The sequence below is a fragment of the Prionailurus viverrinus genome, chromosome D2 (assembly GCF_022837055.1).
Source record: "Prionailurus viverrinus isolate Anna chromosome D2, UM_Priviv_1.0, whole genome shotgun sequence".
NCBI classification, from domain to species: domain Eukaryota; kingdom Metazoa; phylum Chordata; class Mammalia; order Carnivora; family Felidae; genus Prionailurus; species Prionailurus viverrinus.
The window spans coordinates 60,552,984-60,580,403 of record NC_062571.1 but is presented as its reverse complement, the minus strand read 5'-3'; the positions used below and the strand labels follow the sequence as shown (position 1 = coordinate 60,580,403).

Below are 27,420 nucleotides of genomic sequence, written 5' to 3'. Positions count from 1 at the left end.
GTCTTCATTTATGTGGGGTAAGGTGTGTTGGCAGCTCGGGCACCCAGGCTGCTGGTGATCAGTGTAGCTGTGCTTTAAAAGGAGCAATTCAATTCATTTTGACAGAGAAGAAAGGAAACACAGGAGTGTCCAGCAGCAGGTATGGAAGAAGATGAAAAGAAATGCCTAAGAGCACTGTGCTGTCATGTCTAAGGCATGACATTCTTTCCCAGGTTCCTGGCTATGCACATACATACATGCATTTTACTGCCTTTCCTTGACTCCAGTGAGCAACATTTGTTAGCATCTCCTTCCTTATGACAGCACATCTCTGGAATACTCGTATCCCAAGCTAGATCTTTGCTACAAAAAAACCCAGTAAATGGCAATCACTTCCTGCTGGGTAAAAAATTTAATTCCTCATCCTGAAGTTAAGAACCCACCGAACACGGTGTGGAAGCTAGTAAACCCCACTATGGGTGTACTAACTGCTGTTCTCACTGGCACCGTGCCTTGCAAAGTGGAGATAGGCAGAAATGCCTCAGAGTGTAATCCTGGCACCAGAGAAATCATGTTTTCTCTGGGCCAGTCATCCACTCCTCCCTCTATAGCTCCATTACAATATAATTAATTGTTCAATGTCTCCAGGAGCGCTTCTCCCCTGCCCTCTTCCTATTATACACCTTGAAAATTAGTTGAGAAAATTTATCAGGAAGGTAGCTTTCACTTCTGTGTTAATAGAGGAAGGCAAATCTAGAGTGGAGAAGCTAAAATAATAGTTTATAAAAGGGGGCTAATAGGAGCAAGAAATATGATACATCAACATAAAGGGCAAACAAGACACATTGTGAAATAATTCTGGGTTACAAGCACACTTCTCTTATTCTGCAATAAGAGAACAATCTTACTCTGCAAACACACTGTAACCAAACAACAGATTTTGAGTGAGAAGATCCTAAATCTGGTTAATAGTTATAACTTAATAATTTCAATTCCAACACCCTTTCATGAGGTGATAATCACTACATTCATTTTGCAAGCAAACAAATCAAATGCCAGGGAGGTTAGGTAACCCGCTCAAGGTCACACACCTAGCAAGTAGACCTGGAATTTGAATCTAAGTCTGATTTTAGAGCCTACACTCTACTACTTTATTATCTCCCAGTACCCACCATTCCTCAGAGATTCCTGCCCTCCTTTTAATCTCTGGCAATTGACTATAGGCGCCCAGGATTTTCTTCATATGTAATGAAACTATCCCTACATTCTAAGAAAAGAGAAATCATATAAGCCTCTGATTTCATTTTTGACCTCAATGTATTTTTCATTGCCTTGCTAAAGTGTCTGAATTTCTTCAAATTAAAGGTGCTACAATAAAGGGTGGTGAGGGGCTGAAAACTGGTTTTTCAGTCTGTATCTGTGTTGTAAGTCAAAACCTTTTATGATGGAAGCTCTCTGACAACAGGGACCACTTCTGTGTGAAATGTCTAGTACCTCTGAGAATGTAAGTACATGATAAATGCTAAATATTAAATTTAGAATGTTATCATAAAATGTGATCTGCTGATTAAGAAAATGGACTTTCCCAAGTGGTCGTTTATTATACTTTTAAGAGTTACCATTACTGAGCACAGAGAGTACACTCAATATTATTCAAGATAGAAAGAGACAGAGTTCATGTCCTAGGGGCAGACTGTCAAATTCATCTAAATACAACAGTGGAGTGGAAGCTAAACCCAAAGCTTCATTAGAAAACGATATTTACTTATTGTTTCTGGTTGGGGGAAATGGAAGAAACTGTCAAAGCCAGGATTTGGGGAAAGGTATGAAAGGAAAACTTTATTGACACAGTAGGCTTGGAAAGACAATCTGAGAGAAGATGAGAAAGTGATCATAGATTGAATTTTTTAAAAACTAGGGGAGAACACTAACACAAGAAGAAAGTCAAATTTAAAAATACAAGCAGTCACTGGGACGCCTGGGTGGCTTGGTCGGTTGAACGTCCAACTTTGGCTCAAGTCATGATCTTGCGGTTTCTGAGTTCAAGCCCCGCGTCGGGCTCTGTGCTGACAGCTCAGAGCTTGGAGCCTGCTTCGGATTCTGTGTCTCCCTCTCTCTCTGCCCCTCCCCTGCTCTTGCTCTGTCTCTCTCTGTCTCAAAAATAAATATAAACATTAAAAAAGTTTTAAAAAGACACAAGCAGTCAAGGGTGCCTGAGTAGCTCAATCGGTTAGGTGTTCAACTTCGACTCAGTTCATGATGTTGCAGTATGAGTTCAAGCCCTGTGTCGGGCTCTGTGCTGACAGCTCAGAGCCTGAAGCTTGCTTCAGATTCTATGTCTCCCTTTCTCTCTGCCCTTCCCCCACTCATGCTCTCTAAAAATACAAGCAGTCAGAGAAAGTCAAGGGGGATATTAAAGGAAGTCTCCACGGGGTGGACAAATTCTTGTAATTTCATGGGGCTCTATCAAGGTAAGATGACAAATGTGGCCAGGGACAAAAGAATATGGTCTGAACTATGAAGGATGCTCAAAAGAACAGAAATGGGCTCCTGTGGTTGAGGAGATAGGGAAAGAGTGATAATTAATACTGGATCCTAGATTATTTCTCACCCATACCTTCACATACCCTTCATATAAAAGGCAAAAGGCCATCTTTTCAATGATCTTGTTTGTTTTTTCTCTTTGTAACTAACATAACAGATCTTCTTATTTACTGCCAACTCCAAGTAAAATTGTGGAGGCTCTTATCTTTGGTATTTTCACAAGCATGTGTCCAAATCTGCTTATCTGTTTCTTGTTCTTCCTGCCTTCAAAAAAAAGAGTTTGTAAGGGCACCTGGGTGGCTCAGTTGGTTAAGCATCTGACTCTTGATTTCAGCTCAGCTCGTGATCTCATGATTCATGAGATGGAGCCCTTCGTCAGGTTCTAGGCTGATAGCACGGGATTCTCTCTCTGTGCCCCTCCCCCCCCACTCCACACAAGTGGTCTCTCAAAATAAATATATTTTTTAAAAAGTAAAAAAAAAAAAAAAAATTTGTAAACTCCCAATGTCTGATAAAGGTTTACTGTTATTTACAGTACAAATGGGAACAAAGTATATTTTAACAGGGAAGAAACCTTTATTGCTATGGGAGTGAAATCTCTGTCCTAGAGATTTTAGGTTATGAGTTCCAATTTAGAGGAGAATTTGGGTTTTTCTTTTGAAATGTCATTTTTTAAAAGATTAAAAAAAATTTTATTTTTTGAGAGAGAGAGCATGAGTGAGTGTCAGTGAGGGAGAGAGAGACAGGGAGACAAAGGATCCGAAACAGGCTCCGCACTGACAGCATGGAGCCCCATGTAGGGCTTGGACTCACAAACCATGAGATCAAGACCTGAGCCGAAGTTGGATGTTTAATTGACTGAGCCACCCAGGCGCCCTAAATGATGTTTTTTTAAATTTTTATTTTTTTAATGTTTTATTTATTTTCTGAGAGAGAGTGAGAGAGAGAGAGAGAGAGAGAGAGAGAGAGAGAGAGCACGCACTAGTGAGCACATGCAAATGGGGGAGGGGCAGAGAGATAAAGAGACACAGAATCTGAAGCAGGCTCCAGGCTCCGAGTTGTCAGCACAGAGCCTGAATTCACGAACCATGAGATCATGACCTGAGCCGAAGTCGGCTGCTTAACCAAATGAGCCACCCAGTGCCCCTAAATGACTTTTCTTTTTAGAGTTTATTCATTTATTTTGGGGGAGGGGGAGGGAGGGAGGGACAGAGAGAGCGAGAGAGGGAGGGAGGGAATGAGCAGGGGAGGGGTAGAGACAGAGACAGAGAGAGAATCCCAAGCAGGCTCCGTGATGTCAGCACAGAGCCCAATTCAGGGTTCAGTCTCATGAACTGTGAGATCATGACTGGAGCCAAAATGAAGAGATGGGCACTTACCCAACTGAGCCACCCAGGTGACCCTGGAGAATTTTTCTTTTTTTCTTTTCTCTTTTTTCCCTGTGAGGGATAGTAGAATATTCCTAGCTGCCCTAAAACTCTTCCATGTAAGCAACTGCTCTATATCTAAGGCTGGTCCTGGCATGCCTATTAGCAAAACGATGGATTTTGAATCCCATACAACTATATATATGTGTATGTATGTATATATATATATATACATACATACACATATATAGATGTATTTGGTTTTTTATAAAGAGTTTATTTCCAAAGTATGAAATAAATTATGAAAGGTTTCTATTTTTCTATATAGTGAAATAAATGAGAATAAGAAAAACATATTTGGGAAGAATAACACTATGCTTTCATATATTCACGTCTATATAGCCAAAGAATAGCCTGGCATTTGCTTCCTTTAAAATTGAATTTGAGGGAAATTATAAAGCCTTCCTAATAGCCAGAATGACAGAAATTTCTTGAAGCATTTGGTATAACATTTAGGGGTCAATACGTTTATTATATATCAACGAATTTCAAATATCCAAAAAGATAAAAGAAAGGGAGCCATAAATTTCAAAGATGAAAAAAAAATGAGCTAACTATATTTTAATGAAAATTGCTGAGAAAAGCTGACCCTCTTTTCTTAACAGTTTTGTATCTCTTTATGGTCCAAGATATATAATTGATAAAATTAATTGCTCAGGATATCCCTGAGCACACATATGTCTGCTGGTGCATTTCTCTCAACTAAAATATTTAATATGTCACTTTTATTTTACTTATGAAATTATTCACACCTGACTTTCTTTCAGTGACATTCTAGAGATATCCTTTGAAAGTACATATAGAAGGCATCTTCCAGAAGTTCTAATGAAATGGTACCTTTATCTTAAAAGAACAACAATAAAATTGGTGAGGTCTCTCAGGCTGCTCACTATATAATGCCTCAAGGAATTCAGGATTAAGCAGTAAAATCTTAAGAAAATATGAGTCTTCTGAGGAAACAGTGAAATATACTAGATGACACATTTCACTCTTTCCCATGCCTAGAGTTCTTATTCTAGTTGAGTGTAAAAATAATTTTGATTACAAAGGTGATAAACCACCACAGGCATGGATTAAAGACAAGAAATCTTCTGAAGGAGAACATACTTATTGGTTCGGCATTGTTTCGGGCATCTGATGGCTTCTGCGTGATTTACAAACTGCCTATCAGCCCTTTTTCAGGACACTACTTTCTGCCCAGAGAACAGAATGCTGTCAATGAAGTCGGTTTCTAATCATTTTTTGCAAAGTAGTATTAACACAGTATGTCATTTATGAATGATTGGTCAGAAGAAACACTGTTGAGTACGTGTACAACTATTTTACATTTTGTGCCATAAACCAGCAACATCATCATATTCAATGAGAAGCAGTCTCTCTGGTTCCCAATATTATTCCAATGACTCTGAACGGCCAAGTCCTGAAGCTCCATGATAGTAAGAAAGTTAAAAGGCTCACCATCCTCTTCGTTCTGCCAGGCCTCTCCACAGAGAATCCGTCCTGACCATTCTCTCAATGAGCTTCTTCCATAACATGCCATCAGATGTCACTCGGTACCATTCCTTACATACAAGTTCAGCAGCACATAGTGATTTGGCATCCAGGTATGACAGAATGTTCTCAGCAATGTGATCCAAACCCCGAGCTGTTGGGTTTGGGGGAGGAGGTAAAGAAGAGAAGCATAGGTGGTGAATGGTTTTTTACAAAAGGTCCTTAAAAAAAGAACAGCATTTATTCTGTTCTGAAAGCATATCATTGTCCCTAGTGTGGTCCAGTTTCTTTTTCAAACAGAAACTTGGGTAAAATGAGTGTCAATAATTTTTCCATAAGGTTACAGAAATGAACAGTATTTTCCATCTTCCTTTAGATAAGGAAGTTAGAGCTAACAACTAGCAAACCCCCCAAGACATTAAAAATAAAAAGGATTCCAGAAAACAATTCACATCTATCTATATGGATTTCAGCACTAGGGGATGTTCTATGGATGGCATCTCAAAGTCTGTGATTCAGACCCCCCCAAATCTCTATATTAGGTCCATTTCTCATTCTGCTTCTATTACTGCTGCAGTTCCAAAGCTGTTCAGTAAAAGAAATATCCTTTAAATGTACTAGGGGAGAGGCACTAAGTCAGAATGTGCTGGGTTATAGAATTTTGGGCATGCAGAAAGAAGAGAAGAAGGAAATACAGATTGGTATGGGAACATCCCAAGAGGAAAACAGAGAGGTATGTTTAAGTTCAAGTATGAGTTTAATTTCAAATGTTTAAAAAAACTGTATTTGAGAGTAGTTGCTGCTATAAAGCCTACAAGACAGCTGACCAAAAGATGAAAAAAATCCCAGACCAATAAATAACTTGGTTAGAATTTCAGAGACCATTTTGTAGGATGTATAGAGGAAAACAATGGAAGTAGATCTTGGGCTTCCTAAACTGGATGGGCTTCCCAGTTAAAATACTCTACCACCCAAATCTGTACTGAGGCCTCAGAGAAATAGATACTATAAAACAGGATGATCACACGAATAAAGTTTTTGGCTATTGTTCTAATTCACAAATGAGACAAACAATTCACGGTTATTTCTTTTTCGGGTTACATATCAGAGGTGTGCTAAAGACTTAAATAGCGCAGAAGGATTCCTTCATACTCTGACTCCCTCAGGCACAAACTTAACCAAAAGGAAAGAGAATACCACATTTCATTTTGTGCCTTTCCCTTGAATCACACAAAGACACAGTTGGACACCGTTAGCAACAACCCAAACGTGCTTAAACATTATTCTAATTATAAAATTGTATGGATATCAGTCACATTTTTCAGCAGATTTGGAGAAGAAAGCATTAAATGGATTTTGTTTGGCTGGCATCACATGTTCATATTTAAGCATAAGCAGATGGAGGCATCCATCACTTAATTCTTATTAAAGGAAAATGACTATAGCCCAATTAAAGATATAATAATTAGTTCTTCGTGAAAAAAAAAAAAAACAAAAACAAAACAGTGATGGTACAATTCCTGCACCTTTAAATTGAAACTTTCTATGCCATCAGAAGTTTCCAAAATTCATTCCTGTGTTTTTAATGGCTGTCATCAAATTGTTCTGATCTTCACTATATCCCTATAGTAAGTCTTTGGAAGTAATTTCACCTAACACTCTAAACAAACCCATTACATTAATGGATTATAGGCATTTTTTGAAGTAGTTTGGTTTACTAAATGTAGCCAGATGGTGTAGGTTTGTAAGTTAAAATGGCCATAAAGCATTAGCCTGATGATTTAATATCTTATAAAGTGGTCAGCAGACACACACCAGGGATCAGGATTAGGCAAAGGATACACAGATCTCATCAACTCCTGCTCAATTCTTAGTGGTATATGCTTGAGATAGTAGCATGTCTCAGTAACTGGGGAGAGCACAGTAATGAGGTACACACAGATTGTTCACACAATGAAAACTGTTTGCCTATGGCTAAAACAAAATCCAGTGAGGGAAGAGGGGGCAGAAGTCGATTCTATTTAACAAAAAATATAGATACAAATTTAGTTTTAAAATGGTTATTTCTAAGATATAAATAAGTATTTCTTTTGTTTTAAAGGGTGATTTAAATTCCAATTTTGGAAAAACAAACAAAAAAATTAATTAGCCAAGATGAAGCAAAGTAGTAATATGCCTTTTGGGGGAGGGTTGGCATATTTTTGAAGAGGACAGTTTGGCACAAGTATTAAAAACCTTGAAAATATTCATAATAATATTTCTGTTACTTCTTCCTAGGAAAAGACTAGTGAATAAGAATGTCTACCACAGCAAAGTTTACAATAGGAAAAACATTTTAAACTACCTAAGTGTCCAAAAAAGGGATTAAATAATATATGTTTTGGCCCCCATAAAGAATATATAATACTATAAGTAATTATATTTTAAAAGAACACTCAGGAAAATACATTAAGAGAACACAGTAAGAAAAAAATGTTACAAACGTTTTAGAAGGAAATATACACACCTAGAAAAAACAGTAAGGCTACATGCCAAAATATTAATAGCATATTAGCAGCTCTCTCTGAATGGTGGTGTTCTGGGAAATTTTATTTTTATATTTTAAATGGTTTTGAATTTTCTAAATTTCCTATAACTTCTATAATCAGGAAACAATTGAAAAAAATAAAAACATGATATAATAATATTTTAGAGATTCACTCATCTTTTGTACTTTATGTTCTTTTATAGCTTTTTTAAAAAATGTTTTTTAATGTTTTTATTTATTTTTGAGAGAGACAGAGCAAATGGGAGAGGGGCAGAAAGAGAGAGGAAGACACAGAATCTGAAGCAGGCTCCAGGCTCTGAGCCGTCAGCACAGAGCCTAATGCAGGGCTTGAACTCATGAGTTGTGAGATCATGACCTGAACTGAAGTCGGATGCTCAGCCAACTAAGCCACTCAGGCGCCCCCATACTGTATGTTCTTTTAAAATAAACTTTTAACACAGAGGACAACCTTGTATTTCCTCGAGATAGCATTTCCTCCAAATACTGATGTCTACAAAGTATCCTAGGATCACCATCAAGCATTCAGTAAAACCACCACATCATCTTCCACAAAAAATGTATTTTAAGTGTGTGAGCTTGTGCATGTGTGTATTCAAACATATATTTAGCTTACGATAAATGTTTGGTTATTGAGAACAGTGAGGTTGCAAAGCCTGGTGTTTACAAATTATTGTCACAAGGCTCCTGAGGTATCTTTCTTTACAAAATACTCACTTAAAAATTCAGTCCCATAATTTAAATTATTCTGTTGACAAATTCCCATAGAAATCCAAATCCAAGTACATAAGTTAACATATCTTGAAGCTAAGACACATTATCAAGGTAGCACCTCATAAAAAATTTTATCTGTACCTCTCAGTGGGTAAGAACAGGGTGACTAGAAGGGTAGGAGATCCAGAGAAGACTGGGGAAAGAAGAGTCTCTATTTCCAGAGTTTGATGTTTTGGGTATTTATACCCCAAGAAGGTAACATTAAAGAACTCAGTTTATAAAAACCAAGCCAATAAAGACTTTTAAAAAGAAAGATGAAGATCTAGTTCCATTACCATTGTCACATATCTTCTAGGCAAATTAATGGCTCACAAACACCCGGAGACCTACCTGGCAGAGCAGTTATGAAATCCCTCTGCAGCATAGGTTTAAGATATGAGTTTATGTGTCCATGTTGGTAATGACACATTTGGGATATAAGATGTTCTACAAATTCCACTTGATCGGACTCTGACCACTGCTCAAAATATTTGACACACAGCTCCTTTTCCTTCTCATAGCTTGCTGAGAGTTTTCGTTGCTTGGGCACAATCATACTGGAAGTGCCATTGGCAAGTTTCGTCTGTAGAAGGGGTGGATTAAAAGAAACATGAAACAGTAAGTACTGAAAATGAGGGAAATATATAATTTTCTGGTCTGGCATGCTATATGATGTCTATATGACGGAGCTCACTCTGTTACTCTATTAGTAATTGGATGCTTATGAATAGCAATTACATAGAAAGCCACACAAAGACCACAGTAAGTTGGTAAATCAGAAATAGTGTTGGATGACTAGACATTCATGTCTAAAAGTTCACAGGAAGATATTATTTGGAGATACACAGATGAAAACTGAAAGCTGAAAGCATGTTAAGTTATTACTACTAGCAAGCAAAAAAGCTAATTTGCTTTTTTTTTTTGTATATACCAGTTACTGGACATTTATAGAATTACTTACTCACAACTTATTTTTTACTAATCAAATAAGAAACCCTCCATGCAAAGAAAGGCCAATGAATAATCTGAAACTCTAGTATCTTGGAAATAAAGCTTAAATATAACATGTATATGTTCAACCTACCCTTTTCCTTCTAAAAAGGAAATCAAACTTACATGCCATACAGTCTTTCTATTAATTAGTTAGCTCATTAAGAAAATATCAACTGAGCATCTACGATGTGTCAAACACTGTCCTAGGTGCTAGGAATACAACACTGAACCAAAATAACAGTGTCTGTTATCAGGAACTTATATTGTAGTATGTACAGCAAGATAAAAACATAACCAAATACTGGAAAATATAATGTGCATAGTGCTATTAAGAAAAATAAGGGGATATGGGGCGCCTGGGTGGACCAGCTGGTTGAGTATCCAACTCTTGATTTCAGTTCAGGTCATGATCCCAGGGTTGTGCAACCGAGCCCTGCACTGGGTTCCCTGCTCAGTGTGGAGCCTGTTTCAAGATTCTCTTCCTCTGCCCCTCTCCCCCACTCTCACTCTCTCTCAAATAAAAGATTAAAAACTTAAAAAAAAAAATAAGGGGATAGAAAAAAAAAAGTATACATTATTGTACTAGGCAAAATTCTAAGATGGCTCCCCCCAAGATTCTGGGCCTTTGGTATGTATGTATGTGTGTGTGTGTGTGTGTGTGTGTGTGTGTATATATACCTTCTCTCAGCTATTCGAACAAACACATAGGCACTGCTTTGATTTAATTAAGGTGCCAAATCAGCTGACCTTAGGATAGGGAGATTACTGGAGTGGGTTTGACCTATCAAATGAGTTCTTTAAAAGCAGAGAGCTTTCTCCAATTGGTTACTGAAGAAGAAGGGGACCACATGGCAAAGGATATGGTCGGCCTCTGGGAGTTGAGAGAGCTCCCAGATGACAGCCAGTAAGGAAATGGGTACCTCAATACTACAAAGGCAAGGATCTGAATTCTGCTGACAACAATGAGCTGAGAAGAGGATTTTCCCCCAGAGCTTCCAGATGAGAACGCAGCCTGGTCAGCACCTTCATTTCAGCCTTGTGACACTCTGAACAGAGGACGTGGCCATGCTATGCCAGACTTCTGACCTAGAAAATTGTAAGCTAATGAATGGGTGTTATTTTATCCTGGTAGTTTGTTATGCAGCAATTAAAAAAACACAAAAAAATAAATATAATTATTTAAGCCTAAGGGGTCAGAGATAGTTTCCCTAAAGAGATGACTTCTGAACTGAGACATGAAGGAAATGAGGAAATTAGACATTTTGTTACATGGGGGAAGAATGGTCTAGGGCAAAGGGAATTTGAGGGCAAAGGTCCTGGGTGGCACAGTCTGTCTGGCATTTTTAAGGCACACCAAAAAGGCCCAGGTGGTTTGAACCAAGTGAACAAGAAGTAAGCTGGAGTAGTTCAAGCCAGTTCATCCAGGTCATTTAGGTGGGAGCAGCCAATCTCCAAGACGGCCTGAAACAATTCCATCTCTCCCTGAACATTGAATGCTGTTCCTTCCATCAAAAGGCAGAGTTTGTCTTAGCCTTTGAATCTGGGCTTTGGCTAACAAAGTGTGGAGAAAGTGACATTCAGGTTCTGCTTACTTCTTGAGTCTTGAGCTACCCAGTAAGAAATTCAGGCTACCGTGCTGGAAAGGGAACTCAGGAAGATGAGCAGCTACGTAGAGAGAGAGAGAGAGAGAGAGAGAGAGAGAGAGAGAGAGAGAGACAGTGACAGAGAGACAGAGAGAGAGATCACATAGACAAGCACCTAGAAGCCCTAGAGTGACATGATCTGACTTCTTTTATTTATTTATTTTTTAATTTTTTTTTTCAATGTTTATTTATTTTTGGGACAGAGAGAGACAGAGCATGAACGGGGGAGGGGCAGAGAGAGAGGGAGACACAGAATCGGAAACAGGCTCCAGGCTCTGAGCCATCAGCCCAGAGCCTGACGCGGGGCTCGAACCCACGGACCGCGAGATCGTGACCTGGCTGAAGTCGGGACGCTTAACCGACTGCGCCACCCAGGCGCCCCTGACTTCTTTTAAATGGAGCATGGCTATGTGAACAACAGACTGTAGGGGACATGAATGGAAATAAGGAGACTGATTAAAAGACTACTTCAAAGTAGTCCATGGAAGAGAACAATCTTTTGGACTAGGGCTGCAGAGGTAATGAGAAATAATTGGGACTCAACATATACTTTGAAAGCTAAGCAAACTGAACTTGCTGACAGACTGGACATGGGGTATGAGAAAAGAAAGAAGACAAGGATCATATGCAAGTTTGAAGCTGGGGACACTTTTCAACGTACTTTGATAGATCTTCAGCACATTTGCCTGAGGCAATTCCAATTTGGCAGGAAGGCCAATGTTACTATGTAGCTCATACCTGCCTAGACATATTGAACATGCTATAAAACTATCAAATTTGGATAATCAACTTCTGCTATTTAAGGCACAGGCTGGCTTAATTTCTAAATGTTAAATCCTACATGCAGGTTTCTTTACAAATGATCCATGAAACACAATTCAAAGTGTATGGTCAAGAATGACATTAGCCATTCTGTTTACACGAAAGAGCTGACACCTGTAAGCAGCAGGCTCTGGTATACAGAGTTGGGTGTTTTCTAGCATAAGTGCCACTGTGGTCTATGATATAGACTAAAAATGATTAATAAGAAGCTTGTTGGACACAGGCCTTGGGGGACTTCAGAGCTATTTTGGGGTAGGTTATTTGTTTGCATTTCAGAAAAGAAAAATTTGTGAAATATGGAGTAAGATTTAGTGAGCTAATGAATAGGTGGGTGTACAAGCTTCACCAACACCACTTCTCATCTCAACAACCCAAACCTCCCCCTCCATCACCTTTTATAAATTTGTCTTTTTGTCTTTTAAAAGGTAGAAATGGGTTGGAGTTGGATGCTACCCTAGGTTATTGTTTTCTTGCTAAAGACCAGAAATGCCAGGAACAGAGAACAATAATCGGCATGGTAATGAAATGATTCTATTTATAATCTTCAACAAACCAGATGTTTCTAGAATCACAGGGAGTCATGCTTTGATCAGTGGCTATCAGACTATTAACAGATAAAAATGCCTAAGGATTTCACAAATTTGGTTATCCCACTGCAGGAGCTAAAGTTCAGCCAGGACTTCCTTGTATTTTCAATGATCCAATCATAAATAGGACCTAAAACATTTGGCTATTAGAAATGAAGTATAAACTGATAGTTCATGTATGTACCAACTGTCTGGGCTACTCCAGCTGGGACTACATTTTAGTCACAACTTCCAAAACAGAGTATTTCCTTGTGAGGTAGGAAAACACACACCTTAGACCCATTATTGCTTTGAATGAGTTGCTTACTCTTAACCTCTACACCACACTGTGTTTTTTAAGAGTTGTGGTCCTACAGTAGTACAAAGACCTGGTTTCAAACTCTAGCTCCACGATTTACTAGCTGTGTGTCATGGAATAAACAACTTGATTTTTTTTTTTTTTTGAGTCTTTGTTTCCCTCATATTGCCAATGGGGATAATTACACAATATATTCCACTGGGTTTTTGTGAGGATCAAATAAAACAATCTAAGAAAAGCATGCTTAGTTTACTACCTGGCATACAGTAAAGTGCTCAATAAATCAACACTCCTAATGAACTTATGACACTGCTGGAATTGGACTTTCCCTCTTCTTTTGAAAATACATACTTCTGGGGCACCTGGGGAGCTCAGGCAGTTAAGCATCTGACTCTTGATTTTGGCTCAGGTCATGATCTCACAGTTTGTAGATTTGATCCCTATGTCAGGCTCCATGCTGATAGTGCAGAGCCTGCTTGGGATTCTCTCTCTCCCTTTCTCTCTCTGTCCCTACCCCACTCGTGCTTTCTCTCTCTCAAAATATATAAACTTAAAAGAAAATCCTTATTTCTTTCTCACTATGTAATATGTATTTTTCTATTTCAATTTTTCATTACAGTATAATATACATAAAAGTGCATAATTTTGGAGCACCTGGGTGGCTCATTCGGTTGGGCATCCAACTTCTGCTCAGGTCATGATCTCACAGTACAGAAGTTCAAGCCCTGCACTGGGCTCTGTGCTGACAGCTAAGAGCCTGGAACCTGCTTCAGATTCTGTGTCTCCCCCTCACTCTGCCCCTCCCCTGCTCGTGCTCTCTCTCAGAAATAAACATTAAAAAAAAATTTTTTTTAAAGTGCATAATCTTAAGACAAATATATGACTTCACTTGTATGAGGACTTTAAGAGACAAAACAGATGAACATAAGGGAAGGGAAACAAAAATAATATAAAAACGGGGAGGGGGACAAAACATAAAAGACTCTTAAATATGGAGAACAAACAGAGGCTTACGGGAGGCGTTGTGGGAGGGGGGATGGGCTAAATGGGTAAGAGGCATTAAGGAATCTACTCCTGAAATCACTGTTGCACTATATGCTAATTTGGATGTAAATTTAAAAAAAATAAAATTAAAAAAATGTGCATAATCTTAAATGTATAGCTTGATGAATTTTCAGAATGTGAACATGTAACCAGCACCTAGATCAAGAAACAGATTACCAGGAGCCTTATAAGCCCTGCCTTGACTCCTTTTTTTGGGTTGCCAGCCCTGCTAAGGGTAAGCACTATACTCATTTCTTTTTTTGGAAAAATACTTTTTAAAACTGTTTGCCTGGGACACCTGGGTGGCTCAGTTGGTTGAAATAAAATATTTTCCTTTATAAAAAATAAATAAATGAATAAAACTGTCTGCCTATACAATTTACAGTAGCATTAAAAAATATAATACTTAGGAATAAACGTAACAACATATGTGTTAATACCTGTAAAACTGAAAACAACAAAACAGTGCTGAGGGAAATTAAAAAAAAAATTTTAATGTTTATTTATTTTTGCGTGCGAGAGACACACAGAGCACAAGCAGGGGAGGGGACAGGCAGGGAGACACAGAATCCAAAGCAGGCTCTAGGCTCTGAGCTGTCAGCACAGAGCCTGATATGGGGCTTGAACCCATTAGCTGTGAGATCGTGACCTGAGCCAAAGTTGGATGCTTAATGGACTGAACCACCCAGGTGCCCTGGGTGCTGAGGGAAATTTTATAAGACCTAAATAAATGGAGAGATATATTATGTTCACAAATGGGACTCAATATGGTTAAGATGTTCATTCTTTCCAATCGATCCATTGATAAGAGTCAATGCAATATCAATGAAATCCCAGCAAGCAAACTGACAACGTGACTCTAAAATTTAAATGGAAACACAAAGGACCTAAACTTCAGCCAAGTGATTCTGCAAAACAGAAACAAAGATGGAGGATTCACACCACTGAATTTTGAGACTTAAATAAAGCAATAATAATCAAGATAGTGTGACTTTGGTGTAAGGACAAGCATGTAGATCAATGAAACAGAATATAGACTCAATGAAGAGACTTACATACGGTCAGTTGATTTTTGAGAAAGGTGCCAAGATAACTTAATAAGGAAAAAATAGACTTTTCAAAAGATGATGATGAAACATCTGGATATCCACGTAGAGACAATGGACTTTGTTCTTTACTTTCAACCATATCTGAAAGTTAACTTACATGGATTTTGGATTTATATGTAGGAGCTAAGACAATGTCTAGAAGCAAACATAGGAGAAAATCTTGGTACTCTTGAGGCAGGTAAACATTTCATACATAGGACACAAAAGCACAAACTTTTTTTTTTTTTTAAGTTTATTTATTTGGGCGGGAGAAAGCGAGAGTGAGAGCAAGCAAGCAGGGGAGGGGCAGAGAATCCCAAGCAGGCTCCACACAGTGCAGAGCCTGACATGGCTCAACCCCACAAACCGAGAGATCATGACCTGAGCCGAAATCAAGAGTCAGACACTTAACTGACTGAGCCACCCAGGCACTCCTACAAACTATTTCTTAAGGAAAACATAGATAAATTAGCATGTGCCAAAATTTTAAACTTCTGGTTTCTAAAAGAAACCACAAACTGGGAGAATCACAAACTGGGAGAAAATATTTGCAATATACACTTTTGACAAAGGACTTGTATTCAGGATATATAAAGAACTCTTAGAACTTGATAATAACAAATAATTCTTTTTTTTTTTTAATGGGCCGAAGATTTGAATAGACACTTCACAAAAAAAGAATCATGGATGGCCAATAAGCCCATGGAAAGATGTTCAGAATCATCAGTCACTAGGGAAATGCAAATTAAAATCACAATGAGATACTACTACACAATTATGACAATGGCTAAAATTAAAAAGACTGATCATAGCACATATGGGCAAAAATGAGGAGCAAATGAGCCTCTCATACTTTGCTGGCAGTAATGGTTAAAGGTACAACTACTTTAGAACACACAGCACAGTTTCTATAAAACTGAACATATATTTATCATATGACCCACTTCTAGGCATTTACCTCCTCTGCAAAATGAAAACATATTTCATAATAGTCCCAAGTTAAAAAAAAAATCTCAATGTCCATCAAGAGTTAAGCAAACTGAGATATATTTGTAAAATGGAACAGTACTGGGCAATAAAAGGAATGAACTACAGATACACAAAATCTCATGTATGAATCTCAAAAACATGCTGAACAAAAGAAGCCAGGCACAAAAACTCATACTTTACAACTCTACTTATATGAAACTCTAGGAACAACTAATCTAATTTATAATGATAAAAACAGGTAAGTGATTGACTGGGGCTGGATGTGGGCATGGGGTTGACTGAGTAAGGGCACAAGGGAAGGTGTGGGGCAATAAATATGTTCTACAGCTTGACTGTTACACAGCTGTACGTATACTTCTGCTAAAATTCATCAAACTTGTGTACTTAAAATGGGTGTATTTTATTGAATGTAAATTAAATTTTAATAAAATTGAAACTTCTAAGGATAGAGTATTCCTAAATATAAATGTCATTGTAATATTAATTTCATCTGTAACGAAATATTACATTTGTAGAGAGCTCAGAGGTCTTTGTTATCAAGCCTTTTCCCTCTATCATTCTCCCATACAGATTTTTCTACTAATGGCTAAAGCAAAAGTAGCAAAATTTCAATTTGAGAACCTCTGAAAATCCACAAGGGCACAGTGAAAAGGTTCAATTATTAAAAAATCAAAAGGTTGTATATTAGAGTGTATGGGAGAAAGGGTAATGGTTACTGGTGGCAATAGAATTGATTTGGCTTTCCCAACAAAAGCTTGATGACTCAACCACTGCTGTTCAAATGTCTAGGAAAGCTGACAAACAACCTCAGTTTAATGGTGACACTAACTTTCTGCCACCCCTGCACATCTCTTCTTCTGCTTTTCTGTTTACAATGAACAGTTAGCTCCAAAAGAAAGAAAGGAAGAAGCTGTCAGGTGACAAGCACATAAATGAAAGGACTTAAGTATTTATATGACTGTCCTCAGCTTAGTCCTCAAAGGCTAAAGCTAACATTTTTCCCCCCTGAAAACATATTACAAGGACCACTTTCAAAATTACCATGAATTTCTTTGAAGCTGCTGCCTGGGCCAGGAGGGAGAAATATACACTTGCAGACATCAACCAGCCTAACCACAACCACTGCAATATCGAGTGAGCTGACTTTGCTAATTGTAATGTGTAGAGGTTGGAAGACACAGCATGGACTGGCTGAATTTGATGGTGAGATGATAGATGTTTCCAGATGGCATGTAAACTCTGCTTTAGCCGCAGGAAGGGTGTGGTAAGTAGAGAAAAGAAAAACGTTTCAGACACAGGAAACCATTGGGAACTGGGGGTGCAAGGACTAGATAAAGAGTAATATTTATGACTAGAGAGAGGCAAATGATATTTAAGGATTCTTTCTGGCCTTAGGAAGGGCTTTGGGGGTGTGTGTGAAATAGTTAATGGGGATTAAGGAGTACACTTGCTGTGCGGTGCCTGTGTGGCACAGCTGGTTCTGACTTTGGCTCAGGTCATGATCTCGTGGTTCGTTGAGTCTGAGCCCCTCATTGTGCTCTCTGCTGTCAGTGAGGAGCCTGCCTCAGATCCTCTGTCCTCCCTTCTCTCTGCCCTTCCCCCGCTGGTGCGTGTGTGCACAGGCTCTCTCTTTCTTTTAAATATAAATACACATTTTTAAAAAATTAAAAAAAAAAAAAAAAGAGTGCGCTTGCCATGATAAACACCAGGTGATTTTTTTAAAAGGGGCTCTGAGGAAAGACTAGCATTGAAACCCATGGTAGAGGAAGAGGGATTTAATGATTAAGATGATGAATGAGTCTAAGAATAAAATGGGCAAGGATTGTGCTGGGGATAGGGCTATAGCTTAGGAGGGATAGGACAAGAACTGTGACTAAGGCTGGGACTTCAGAGTTATCAATCAACCAACAACCATTTATTGAATAACTATTCTGTGCTAGGCACTTTTCTAAGTGCTAGAGAGATTGTAGTGAACAGGCACAGTTTATCTTCTCTAGGGAGGAGTGGAATGAGAATATATAATAAATGTTAATTTCAGAAACCAATAAATATTGTCAAGAAAACGAAATAATTGTTAACATAAAACAGGGAGGGAACAGTACAGTCTACTGTAACTGAGGTGGTCATGAAATGATGCAGAAGGAGGTAACATCTGAGCTAAGAGCTGAATAATGAGGGTCAGTCTTGTGAAGATCTGGGAAAAGGCCCCCCAAACAAGAAGTCAAAGGTGTGTTCAAGTGAAAGACAGAAAGAAGGCTAGTATGGCTGGGGCACAGTGAATGTTGGGGAAAGTATTGGGAAATGAGTTAGCGAGGTGGCCTGAGGCCATATCACATTAGGCTTTCTGTAAGTAAGGAGTCTGGATTTTATCCTAAGTGTAAAGGAGAACCTCTGGTGGTTCTGAAGTAGTCAAATATGACAGCATCTGATTTATCCTTTAGAAATATTTATACCAGCTGCCATGTAGAGAATGGTGAGGGGATAACAGGAGCAAGGTGCATGAACAGAGGAAGGCCAGCTAGAAGGCTGATAAAATGATCCAGGCAAGAGGTGATCATGGCTAAGATTACAACAGGCAGATTAGCAAGTACTTGGAAGAAAGGTATTTTATCCTCACAAGAAAGGAAGGAGGACCTGTTGAAAATTGTACATTTGGGGTATAATACACATTTACTTCAGTAATAGTAACTCACTTTTTCCATAGGGCTGATCCTTCAAATATTTAACCTGGTATATCAACCTGGAAGGGGACAGAACCAGGGTTCTTGATCCTGTGGCCAGAAGAAACAAGGTAAAACATTCAAGAGTTCTGAGGGGGAAAAGGGAGAATTTTTAAAAAAAAATTTTAATTGTTTATTTGAGAGAGAATGTGAGTGGGGGAGGGGCAGAGAGAGGAGGAAGAGGAGGGAGAGAGAGAGAGAGAGACAGAGAGAGACAGAGACTCTCAAGCAGGTTCTGTACTGTCTATGCAGAGCCTGATGAGGGGCTCAAACTCCCAAACTGTGAGATCATGATCTGAGCCGAAATCAAGAGCTGGATGCTCAACACACTGAACCACCCAGGCATCCCAAAAAGGGAGGAGGGAGGGTTTTTTAAAGGTCTATACTATACTCTCTATTGGCTGTTGCCAGGTTTAGTTAAATAAGAATCCAAAAGCAATAACTTTAAAGTTTTTTCTTACTGTTTTCCCTTGATTTCTTTGGAAAAATATCTCTTACATAAGTTCAACATAGCCTTGGTTGAATTAAGAGGAAATGGTATCGTCTGAATTTTGATTAGGACTGAAAGAGGTAAGTAAACACACATAGGGATGAGGACATGGTGATGGCAGGGGATCCAGAACAGCTCTAGAGCTCCTAAAGAGCTAGACAGAAACAAAAGAGGAACCCAGAAGGGTAAGGGCCCACTGGCATTGGGGCATCTTTTATTTAACAGAGGATTTCAAGAGAAACTGAAAGAATCTGGCCATAAATTGAACATGCAGAATGAGAGGTACTGAGTGTTCAAAAGTGGGATCATAGATTTTATCATTCTAGTTTTCAGTTCTTAAAAAACCTTTATAACCTTCAGTGACCAAAAAAGTAGTCTATTGTCCCATTCCTCTTGGGGTGGGGGTGAGGGGGCGTGAGAGTGCAAATGAAAAGAAACCGGTGGCTCCACATATAAATAGAATGGGATATACATTTCAACAGAAGTAAACATCACATGTCTCGGTGGGATTATTGCATTAATATTTTAACAGTCTCTACTAAATATGATTACATATTAGGTGAACTCATAAATATGTCAGATCTGATTAGTGAACATGGAAGACAGGAAGGGGCAGATTTGTCAGCAGAAGGAAAGTTCACATTATGAATCTGACTTGTTTCTAATAACCAACAAGAAAAAGCTCGCAATCACTTCAATTCTTTCAAATAAAACTCACTAGAAATGAACTCACAAAGGTCCCAGTACATATGATTATTTATAGACTGGACACCTGCCAATTTTCTATTTACTAATTATAGGAAAAGCCATATAAAAAATTCACCAAAATCAAAACAAAGCCATTTTTTATTATTTCCAGGTTTCCAGGGTAGTTAAAGAGATCAGATAGTCACTTGGCATTGTTAGGTTTCAAAACCAGGGCTCTTGTTTCTGCGGTGGGTTCCCTCATGCAACTTCATAGCTTCCAGGGCAATAGGTTCTTTTGTTCTAAACCAAGAAACTCACAGCAGTTTAATTTACTGCTGCATTATTATAGCTACTAACTACACACACCTCCAAGGCTGGTAAACCCACTGATGTAGGCAGTGCCACCTTAAAAGGATTTTTGGATGGGTCTTAGTGATGGGGGGAAGAAAAGGACATAATGTTTAATTATAAGAAATGATTGAAATAGGCACAGACATACCCCGGGTGCCTCTGCACTGCAGCAAGCTCTAAACTTGTTATCGTTAATGGTTTAAATTTCACTGTGCTAATCATTTCAGGACACAAGCCTTTCTTGATAATCTAATGAATTATTCCAACATCCTTCAGCAAAAAAAAAATCCTCCATGACAGCACTAATTACAAGACGTTTTCCCAGAGCTTATGTAAAATATGACAGAGCAGCAGCTTAGGGAATTGCAGAAAACTGCTTCTAATTTCCACTGAGAAACTGACAAACACCTCTCTTTCATCTCTCCCAGCTCTCAAGTAAGATTTAACTTTCTCATTTAGTTAATTACCGAGTGAGGATCATCATTTCCCCGGATCGGAGCGGCACAGAGCCTTTATCGTGTTAACTTGTGAACTTGATCGATGGCTGCTGCTAAAACTTAATAACTTCACCCCCTGGCAAATTGTAAGATAAATATAATAGGAGAAACTCTGACAGTAAAAACCTGCCAGAAATGAGCGCTGTGTTTATGTTTCTTTGCAGGCAGCAAAAAAACAACCGACAGCTTATTACTGGTTGCGTGTTACTTATATTTAAAAGACTCCAGGCAGTTAACTTTCTACGTACTGTTAAAACTTTGCTCACAAGATGGGGGAAAATGGGAAAAAGCACCAATAATGCAGACTTGGAGAAGTGAGGAAATAAGAAACACAAACAAGGAGAAAGGCAAGGCAAGGGAACAAATACACTGTGTAAATTCTTTTAAAATGTCATGTTTATCGTATAAAATGTCCAACCTGCATAAATAGGCATGAAATCCTTAAAAAAAAAAAAAAAAGAATTCAGGAATTCTAAGGCACTATATGAACTATATCTAGGAGCAAAGCAAGAGAATTTTGCCCACTCACATTTTTTCAATGACCATAAGTCCTCGCCTGAAGAATTCAATTAACTGTATAATTCCTTGATCTCTTTTCAAAAACCCCTGCAGCTAGAAAACCATTCACTAACTATACCATTTAACCCTTTCTTAAATGATCACACTATAGGTAGGAAAGGGATAACTTTGTCTCGAACACTCACTTCATCTAATCTTACACTCACCTCCTACACCTAAGCTAGCTAGCGAGAAGGACATAGTCTGGAAGTTTTTTTGGTCAAACTTGAATCTGTACTTGGAATTTTAACATTTAACTGTAACAGAGTTGGTATCACAGCCTAGTATAACATGAATTTTATGCCTTTTATAACCAACAGTACCAAGGGCAATAAAGAAGGTACAATAATGAGGTGTAACAATAATAGAATGGCTGTTCACCAATGCCAGTTCCCTCTATCCCCCAAGACTGGTAACAGGGCTGAAAACAAATCTATGTACAAATTGCCAAGTCTGTCACATTGACCACCCTCAGAGTATAGAAGATTAAGAAAAAAACAAAATAGGAACTAAATTTTGGGGAGGCAGAGAAAGGAAGAAAAGGTCTTATAGGACTCAGAGTTTGAGCCTAACTTGTAAGACTATATTTAACATCCATGTGTGCTATGATAGTGCCAATAGCTGAAAGCTTCCTGCTGTAGTCCAAAGGGCCACCATTTTGAAAGTTAAAAGAATTTGGAAAACTAAACATCAAAAAACAAACCAGATTCATACTCGCTAGAGGGTCAAATCTGATTCTTCCATTTTGTTTTGTTTTAATTTTCAATAAATATGGACCTAGTGGGGTCAAGCAGAGAAAGACTAATTTGTTTTTTAAAAAACACTGGGGTGCCTGGGTGGCTCAAGTCGGATAAGCATCCAACTTCAGCTCAGGTCATGATCTCGTGGTTTGTGAGTTCAGGCCCCATGTCAGGCTCTGTGCTGACAGCTCAGAGCCTGGAGCCTGCTTCAGATTCTGTGTCTCCCCCTCTCTCTGCCCCTCCCATGCTCATGCTCTCTCTCTCTCTCTCTCTCTGTCCCTCAATAATAAATAAACGTTAAAAAATTTTTTTAAAAAATCATTTATAATAGATACACTTTAGACAATGTGAAAAATATAGAAGCACAAAGAACATAAAAACTGCCCATAATTTCCACCATCAATAAATAATTTTCACATTTTGGTGGGTAAATATCTTTCTGGTCTTTAAAAAATATATACTAGTCAATTATTTGATGTATAGGGGAGGGGGATGTTTCTGTGCCATCTAGAGGATTTTTTATGTCTGTAACATCGAATTAATCAGAGCTGGGAAAATTTCTCTCCTTTGCCTCAGACAAGTCAAGATCTGATCCTGGAGGATATGGAATTACAGATCACTGTGACTGTGGACAGGAGGAGAGAGAAGAGGAAGAAGAAGAGGGAAAAGGAGACAGGAGAGGAGAAGGTTGGAGCAAAGGAAGAGGGGGAAGGAGCGGAGAGAGAAAGAGAAGGGGAAGAGGGAGGAGAGGAGAAAAGGGAGAGGAATGACCAAAGTGTCTGTGAGCAGGGGAGAGACAGGGGGCACTTGAGAGGGGGTAGGTGAGAGACCTGAAAAGAGTGAGGAGAGATAAGCAGGGGTAGGGGGAGATGGGAAGGGAGAGAAAGATAAGGCACAGAAGAGATTGGGGGTGGGGTGGGGGGTAAGTAGAGTAGGGGTGAGGTGGAGAGAGATGAGGGGGACAAGAACAAATGCAATAGGGACCCAGCATTACCAAGCTCACCTTCAATATGCTCGTTGGACAAACAGGTCCTCTCCCACACAATAAACAATAAACATCAAGAAGGAGAGGAGATGAAAAACCATTTTCTGAAACCACTACTTAATGTTTCAGGCAGAGTAATAAAGTTTAATTGTCTGGAATCTGGTTGCTCTTTCTGTAAACTTCCTCAGATAGAGGTTGCTCATCGGGATGTTAAATAATGCTAATATTGCCAAAATAAAATTTCTGTGATGGAGAAAGTTTAAACTAAGAGTCTTCTCCCCAACTTCCCCCTCACATCCTCCCTTTATTTTAGCAGCAGAAAGTTTACGTTCTACCATAAATAACAGGGAAGGACGGGGGCATTGGCTGCCAAAGGAAAACAGACACCCACTTAAAGCACAATTAAAAGTACATGGGAGAAATACAGTCAGTTTTAAATAAAGAAAGAAAGAAACTACCCCCCCCCCTCCTCTTTGTGCTCTAATCCTTACATTTTTGTGTCCAATAAAAAGGTCTCCATGATTTGGTAAAACTTGCTCCTGAAGAACGCTTTTGAGAAGGTATATCTAAAACCTGGATTAGGAAAATACAACGTTTTTTGGAATAGGATCTTAAGAAGCCAACTCAACTTTCCAGAAGAAATTCAACTCTTTCCAAATGCTTGTTAATGCATGTTAAATGCAGCAAGAAATAATCCTATGAGGCGACAGCACAGGCCTCTCTTAGCTGCAGTGAATGAAGTAAATGACTTGTAACTTCTGGAAGTCTTGGTTATCTGCAGGTAAAACTTTAATAACCCTTGGAGCATCAAGGGACTAAAGACATTTCTCTCTGGAATACTTGGGTAATTGTTTTCTTAATTTATCCAGGAGAACCTTAGTTTGGATGTAGCATCTGTTTTTTTAGCAGAGGTGATCAAAATAACTTGTTCAGATTCACATAAGCTCAGACTAAATTTCAAAATGCAGTTGTTATGTAAAGTGAACAGTTTTTTCTAAAATGAAACTTTGGCCCTTCCACTTTTTAATGACAATAAAACTCCAGGTCAATGACTAAGACTAAATGTTAAAGATCAGGACTGCTTTGTACAGATGGATAAATACATTTTCTACAGCTTTCAAAAGTGGTTTTCATAAGCACCATGACCACAAGTGCCACACTGAAGCTAGTTCAAATGTCATTGTGAAGGAATTTATGTTTCTGTAATGGAATAGCACAAAAAATGATCCCATAATTTGGCACTGATTCTATCCTAGCTCTACCATTTACTCAATGTGTGATCTTGGATAAATTACTTAACCTGTCTGTGCCTCAATTTCATCATCTATAAAAGGGTGATTCTTACAGTAATCACCTAGAGGTAAGGTTAATGTTAGGATTAAAAATAGAATAATACAATGTAAAGACATTTAGAAGAGTACTTGGCACATAGTAAGGGTATTAGCTGTAATCATGCTTTTAACTAGAGAGAACTGTAATAAACTTAGTGGCTGATTGTAATTAGCTTAATGCTTTATTGAATACAAGCTTCTTTGCTTTTATAATAATTTTATGTCTAGAAATCTTCACTTTCACACTAGATTTTAAACTCTGAAGGATAGAGATGATGACATAAGCACTTTATATCTATGTAACAGCAGCTCAAAAATATTTGGTAAACTGAATTTTTAATCCAAACTTCTAGCAAGAGCAGATATTGCTTTTTGGGATTATAGCAGTGAAGCATATATGGAGTCCCCTTCTCTCACTAAACAAGGATGCTACTATCACTACATTGATGCTCTGTCCGTAAGTACTCTAACTTGGCAATCTTTAATCCATTGTTTTCTAAGATTTGCTTCGAAGCTTTCATGTAATAAACTATGTAAAAATCTAAAAATCATAGTCAAACTTAAGTTCCAAAAGGAATTATGAGTGACACTAGGTTGATGTTTCCATTAAATTTAACAGTTGGAGAGAAAGAAAAGAGCAAAAGGAAGACTTCTAAATATGTTTTACAATATGGAAAAAAGGCATGTGCACTGATTTTTTATTTCATTTTCAATCTTTCAGAGCAACTGCCAAAACATTCCTGTAACACTCCAATTTAGTGAGGAAAGAACAATAAGGAAATTATTAGCATGGTAACAAGACTCTCAATGCATTACTCCAATTTCTAAAATCCACCTTGTTTCTATCAAAGAGCTAACATCCTGTGTACAGAGTACATTTTGCCTCCTTCAGACTTAAAGAAAGTTTTTTTTGTTTAACGTTTATTCATTTTTGAGAGAGAGAGAGAGAGAGAGAGAGAGAGAGAGCAAGCAAGTAGGGGAGGGGCAGGGAGAGAGGGAGACACAGAATCCTAAGCAAGATCCAGGCTCTGAGCTGTCAGCACAGAGCCTGACGCGGGGCTCGAACCCACGAACTGTGAGATCATGACCTGAGCCGAAGTCAGACGCTCAACCAACTGAGCCACCCAGGCACCCCGCTTCCTTCAGACTTTATACTTTGTGTTAGTGATTAGCAAAGGCAGAGCTAGAGCTGAAACCAGAATGAAATTCTGTTATCAGCACTCACTCTCCTCCCTCTCAAAAACTGGCAGAAAAACTATTACCATTTGATTCTGTTTGAAGTTTATTTATACTTCCCTCACAGGGGCACTATTTTTATGGGATTTCATGGGCCAGACAGAGACTGTAGATTTTGGTATTTCTGAGGAAAGATTTAATTTTGAGGATCACAAAAACTACCCCCCCCCCCCCCGAATAGGACAAACTTCCACCAGGGATTTTGAGTGTGTATTTGTTGGGGATAGAGGTGGCAGATGAAAACAAAATCAGGAAGAAATGAAAACCAAGAAGACAGTTACTTCCACAATGTTTATGCAGTTGATTTAGAAAGAAATCATATTCTTTCTCTGCAGAACTTGGCCTTTCTTAAAGTATGAAATGGTGTCTATAAAGTTATTTCCCGGTTTACTACCCCACCTTTTTTTTTTTTTTGAAGCTTTTTAAAGAAAAATTGTTTATTCATCTTTGAAAGAGAGCAAGAGAGAGAGAGCGTGAGCAGGGGGAGGGGAAAAGAGAGGGGAGAACAGAGGGTCTGAAGCAGGCTCTGTGCTAACAGCGGCGAGCTCAATGTGGGGCTTGAACTCATGAACCACGAGATCATGACCTGAGCCAAAGTCGGACAGACGCTCAACCGAAATGAGCCAAGCAGGTGCCCCACTACCCTACCTTTTAACTTCACCTGACTGTGATGTAAACTCACCTAGAACACTATAAAAATGAAACTCAAGGGTGCCAACTTTTTCTCATGAAATTTTTCTGTGTATCAAATGTTCTGAAATTTACATTATTTTTATTTTCTGTTTACGGAATACATACCCAACTCTGATACCCTGGAAATAAATCATTATGAAAAGTTTTCTTGTAGTTGACAGACATATAAACTGCCCCACAGCAAAGCATGATGACCCAGCCCTATCACTAATTACCTATGTGATCGTGGGCAAGTTTCTACTGTCATTGGACCATATCTGTAAAATGAGTAGGTGGACAGAATAATCTGAGGCTCAGTCTGGCTTTTGTATTTTGAGTCCATATGACTCAGTTCCATGGTAAATTAAAATAGAGCTGAGTAAATACATTTAAAAATAAAGATTCGTCCTTCATATTTTCTTACTAAAAAATTAACATATTAGAATTTAAGTATGTCCCTCAAGTGAAAAGAGAAATATTTTTGGGGTGCCAGGGTGGCTCAGTTGATTAAACCTCCGACTCCTGATATTGGCTCAGGTAGTGATCTCTTTCTCAGTTGTGAGATCAAGTCCCGTGACAGGCTCCATGCTGAGCTCCATGCTGAGTGTGGAGTCTATTTGGGATTTTCTCCAACCCCCCCCCATCTCTGCCCCTCCCCCACTTGCACGTGTGTGCACGTTCTCTCTCTCTCTAAATAAACATTTAAAAAGAGAAAAAAAATATTTTTCATAATATTATTTGGATAAGCAATATATTCCAGAATCTTAAGAACAAGTCAACCTTTTCTAAAATTAACACATTTTTTATTTATTAATTTATTTTAAAAAGATAGAATTTTCTTTCTTTTTTACATTTACTTGAGAGAAAGGGAGAGAGAGAAAGAGAGACAGCATCCCAAGCAGGCCCTGCACTGTCGACGAGCTCGACATGGGGCTTGAACCCACAGACC

At 38.5% G+C, this 27,420-nt stretch overlaps 1 protein-coding gene across 7 annotated transcripts in view; it reads right to left on the bottom strand.

The window, feature by feature from the left end:
* Positions 1-27,420, bottom strand: part of BTRC (beta-transducin repeat containing E3 ubiquitin protein ligase) — a 181,085-nt gene that overhangs the window by 22,475 nt on the left and 131,190 nt on the right. For all 7 annotated transcript variants that reach the window (XM_047825442.1, XM_047825445.1, XM_047825446.1 and 4 more), the window contains 2 exons: positions 9,091-9,322; positions 5,409-5,595 (listed from right to left, as the gene is read on the bottom strand). In XM_047825442.1, the coding sequence (XP_047681398.1) occupies positions 5,409-5,595; positions 9,091-9,322 (419 nt within the window). The remainder of the gene's footprint in view (positions 1-5,408; positions 5,596-9,090; positions 9,323-27,420) is intronic.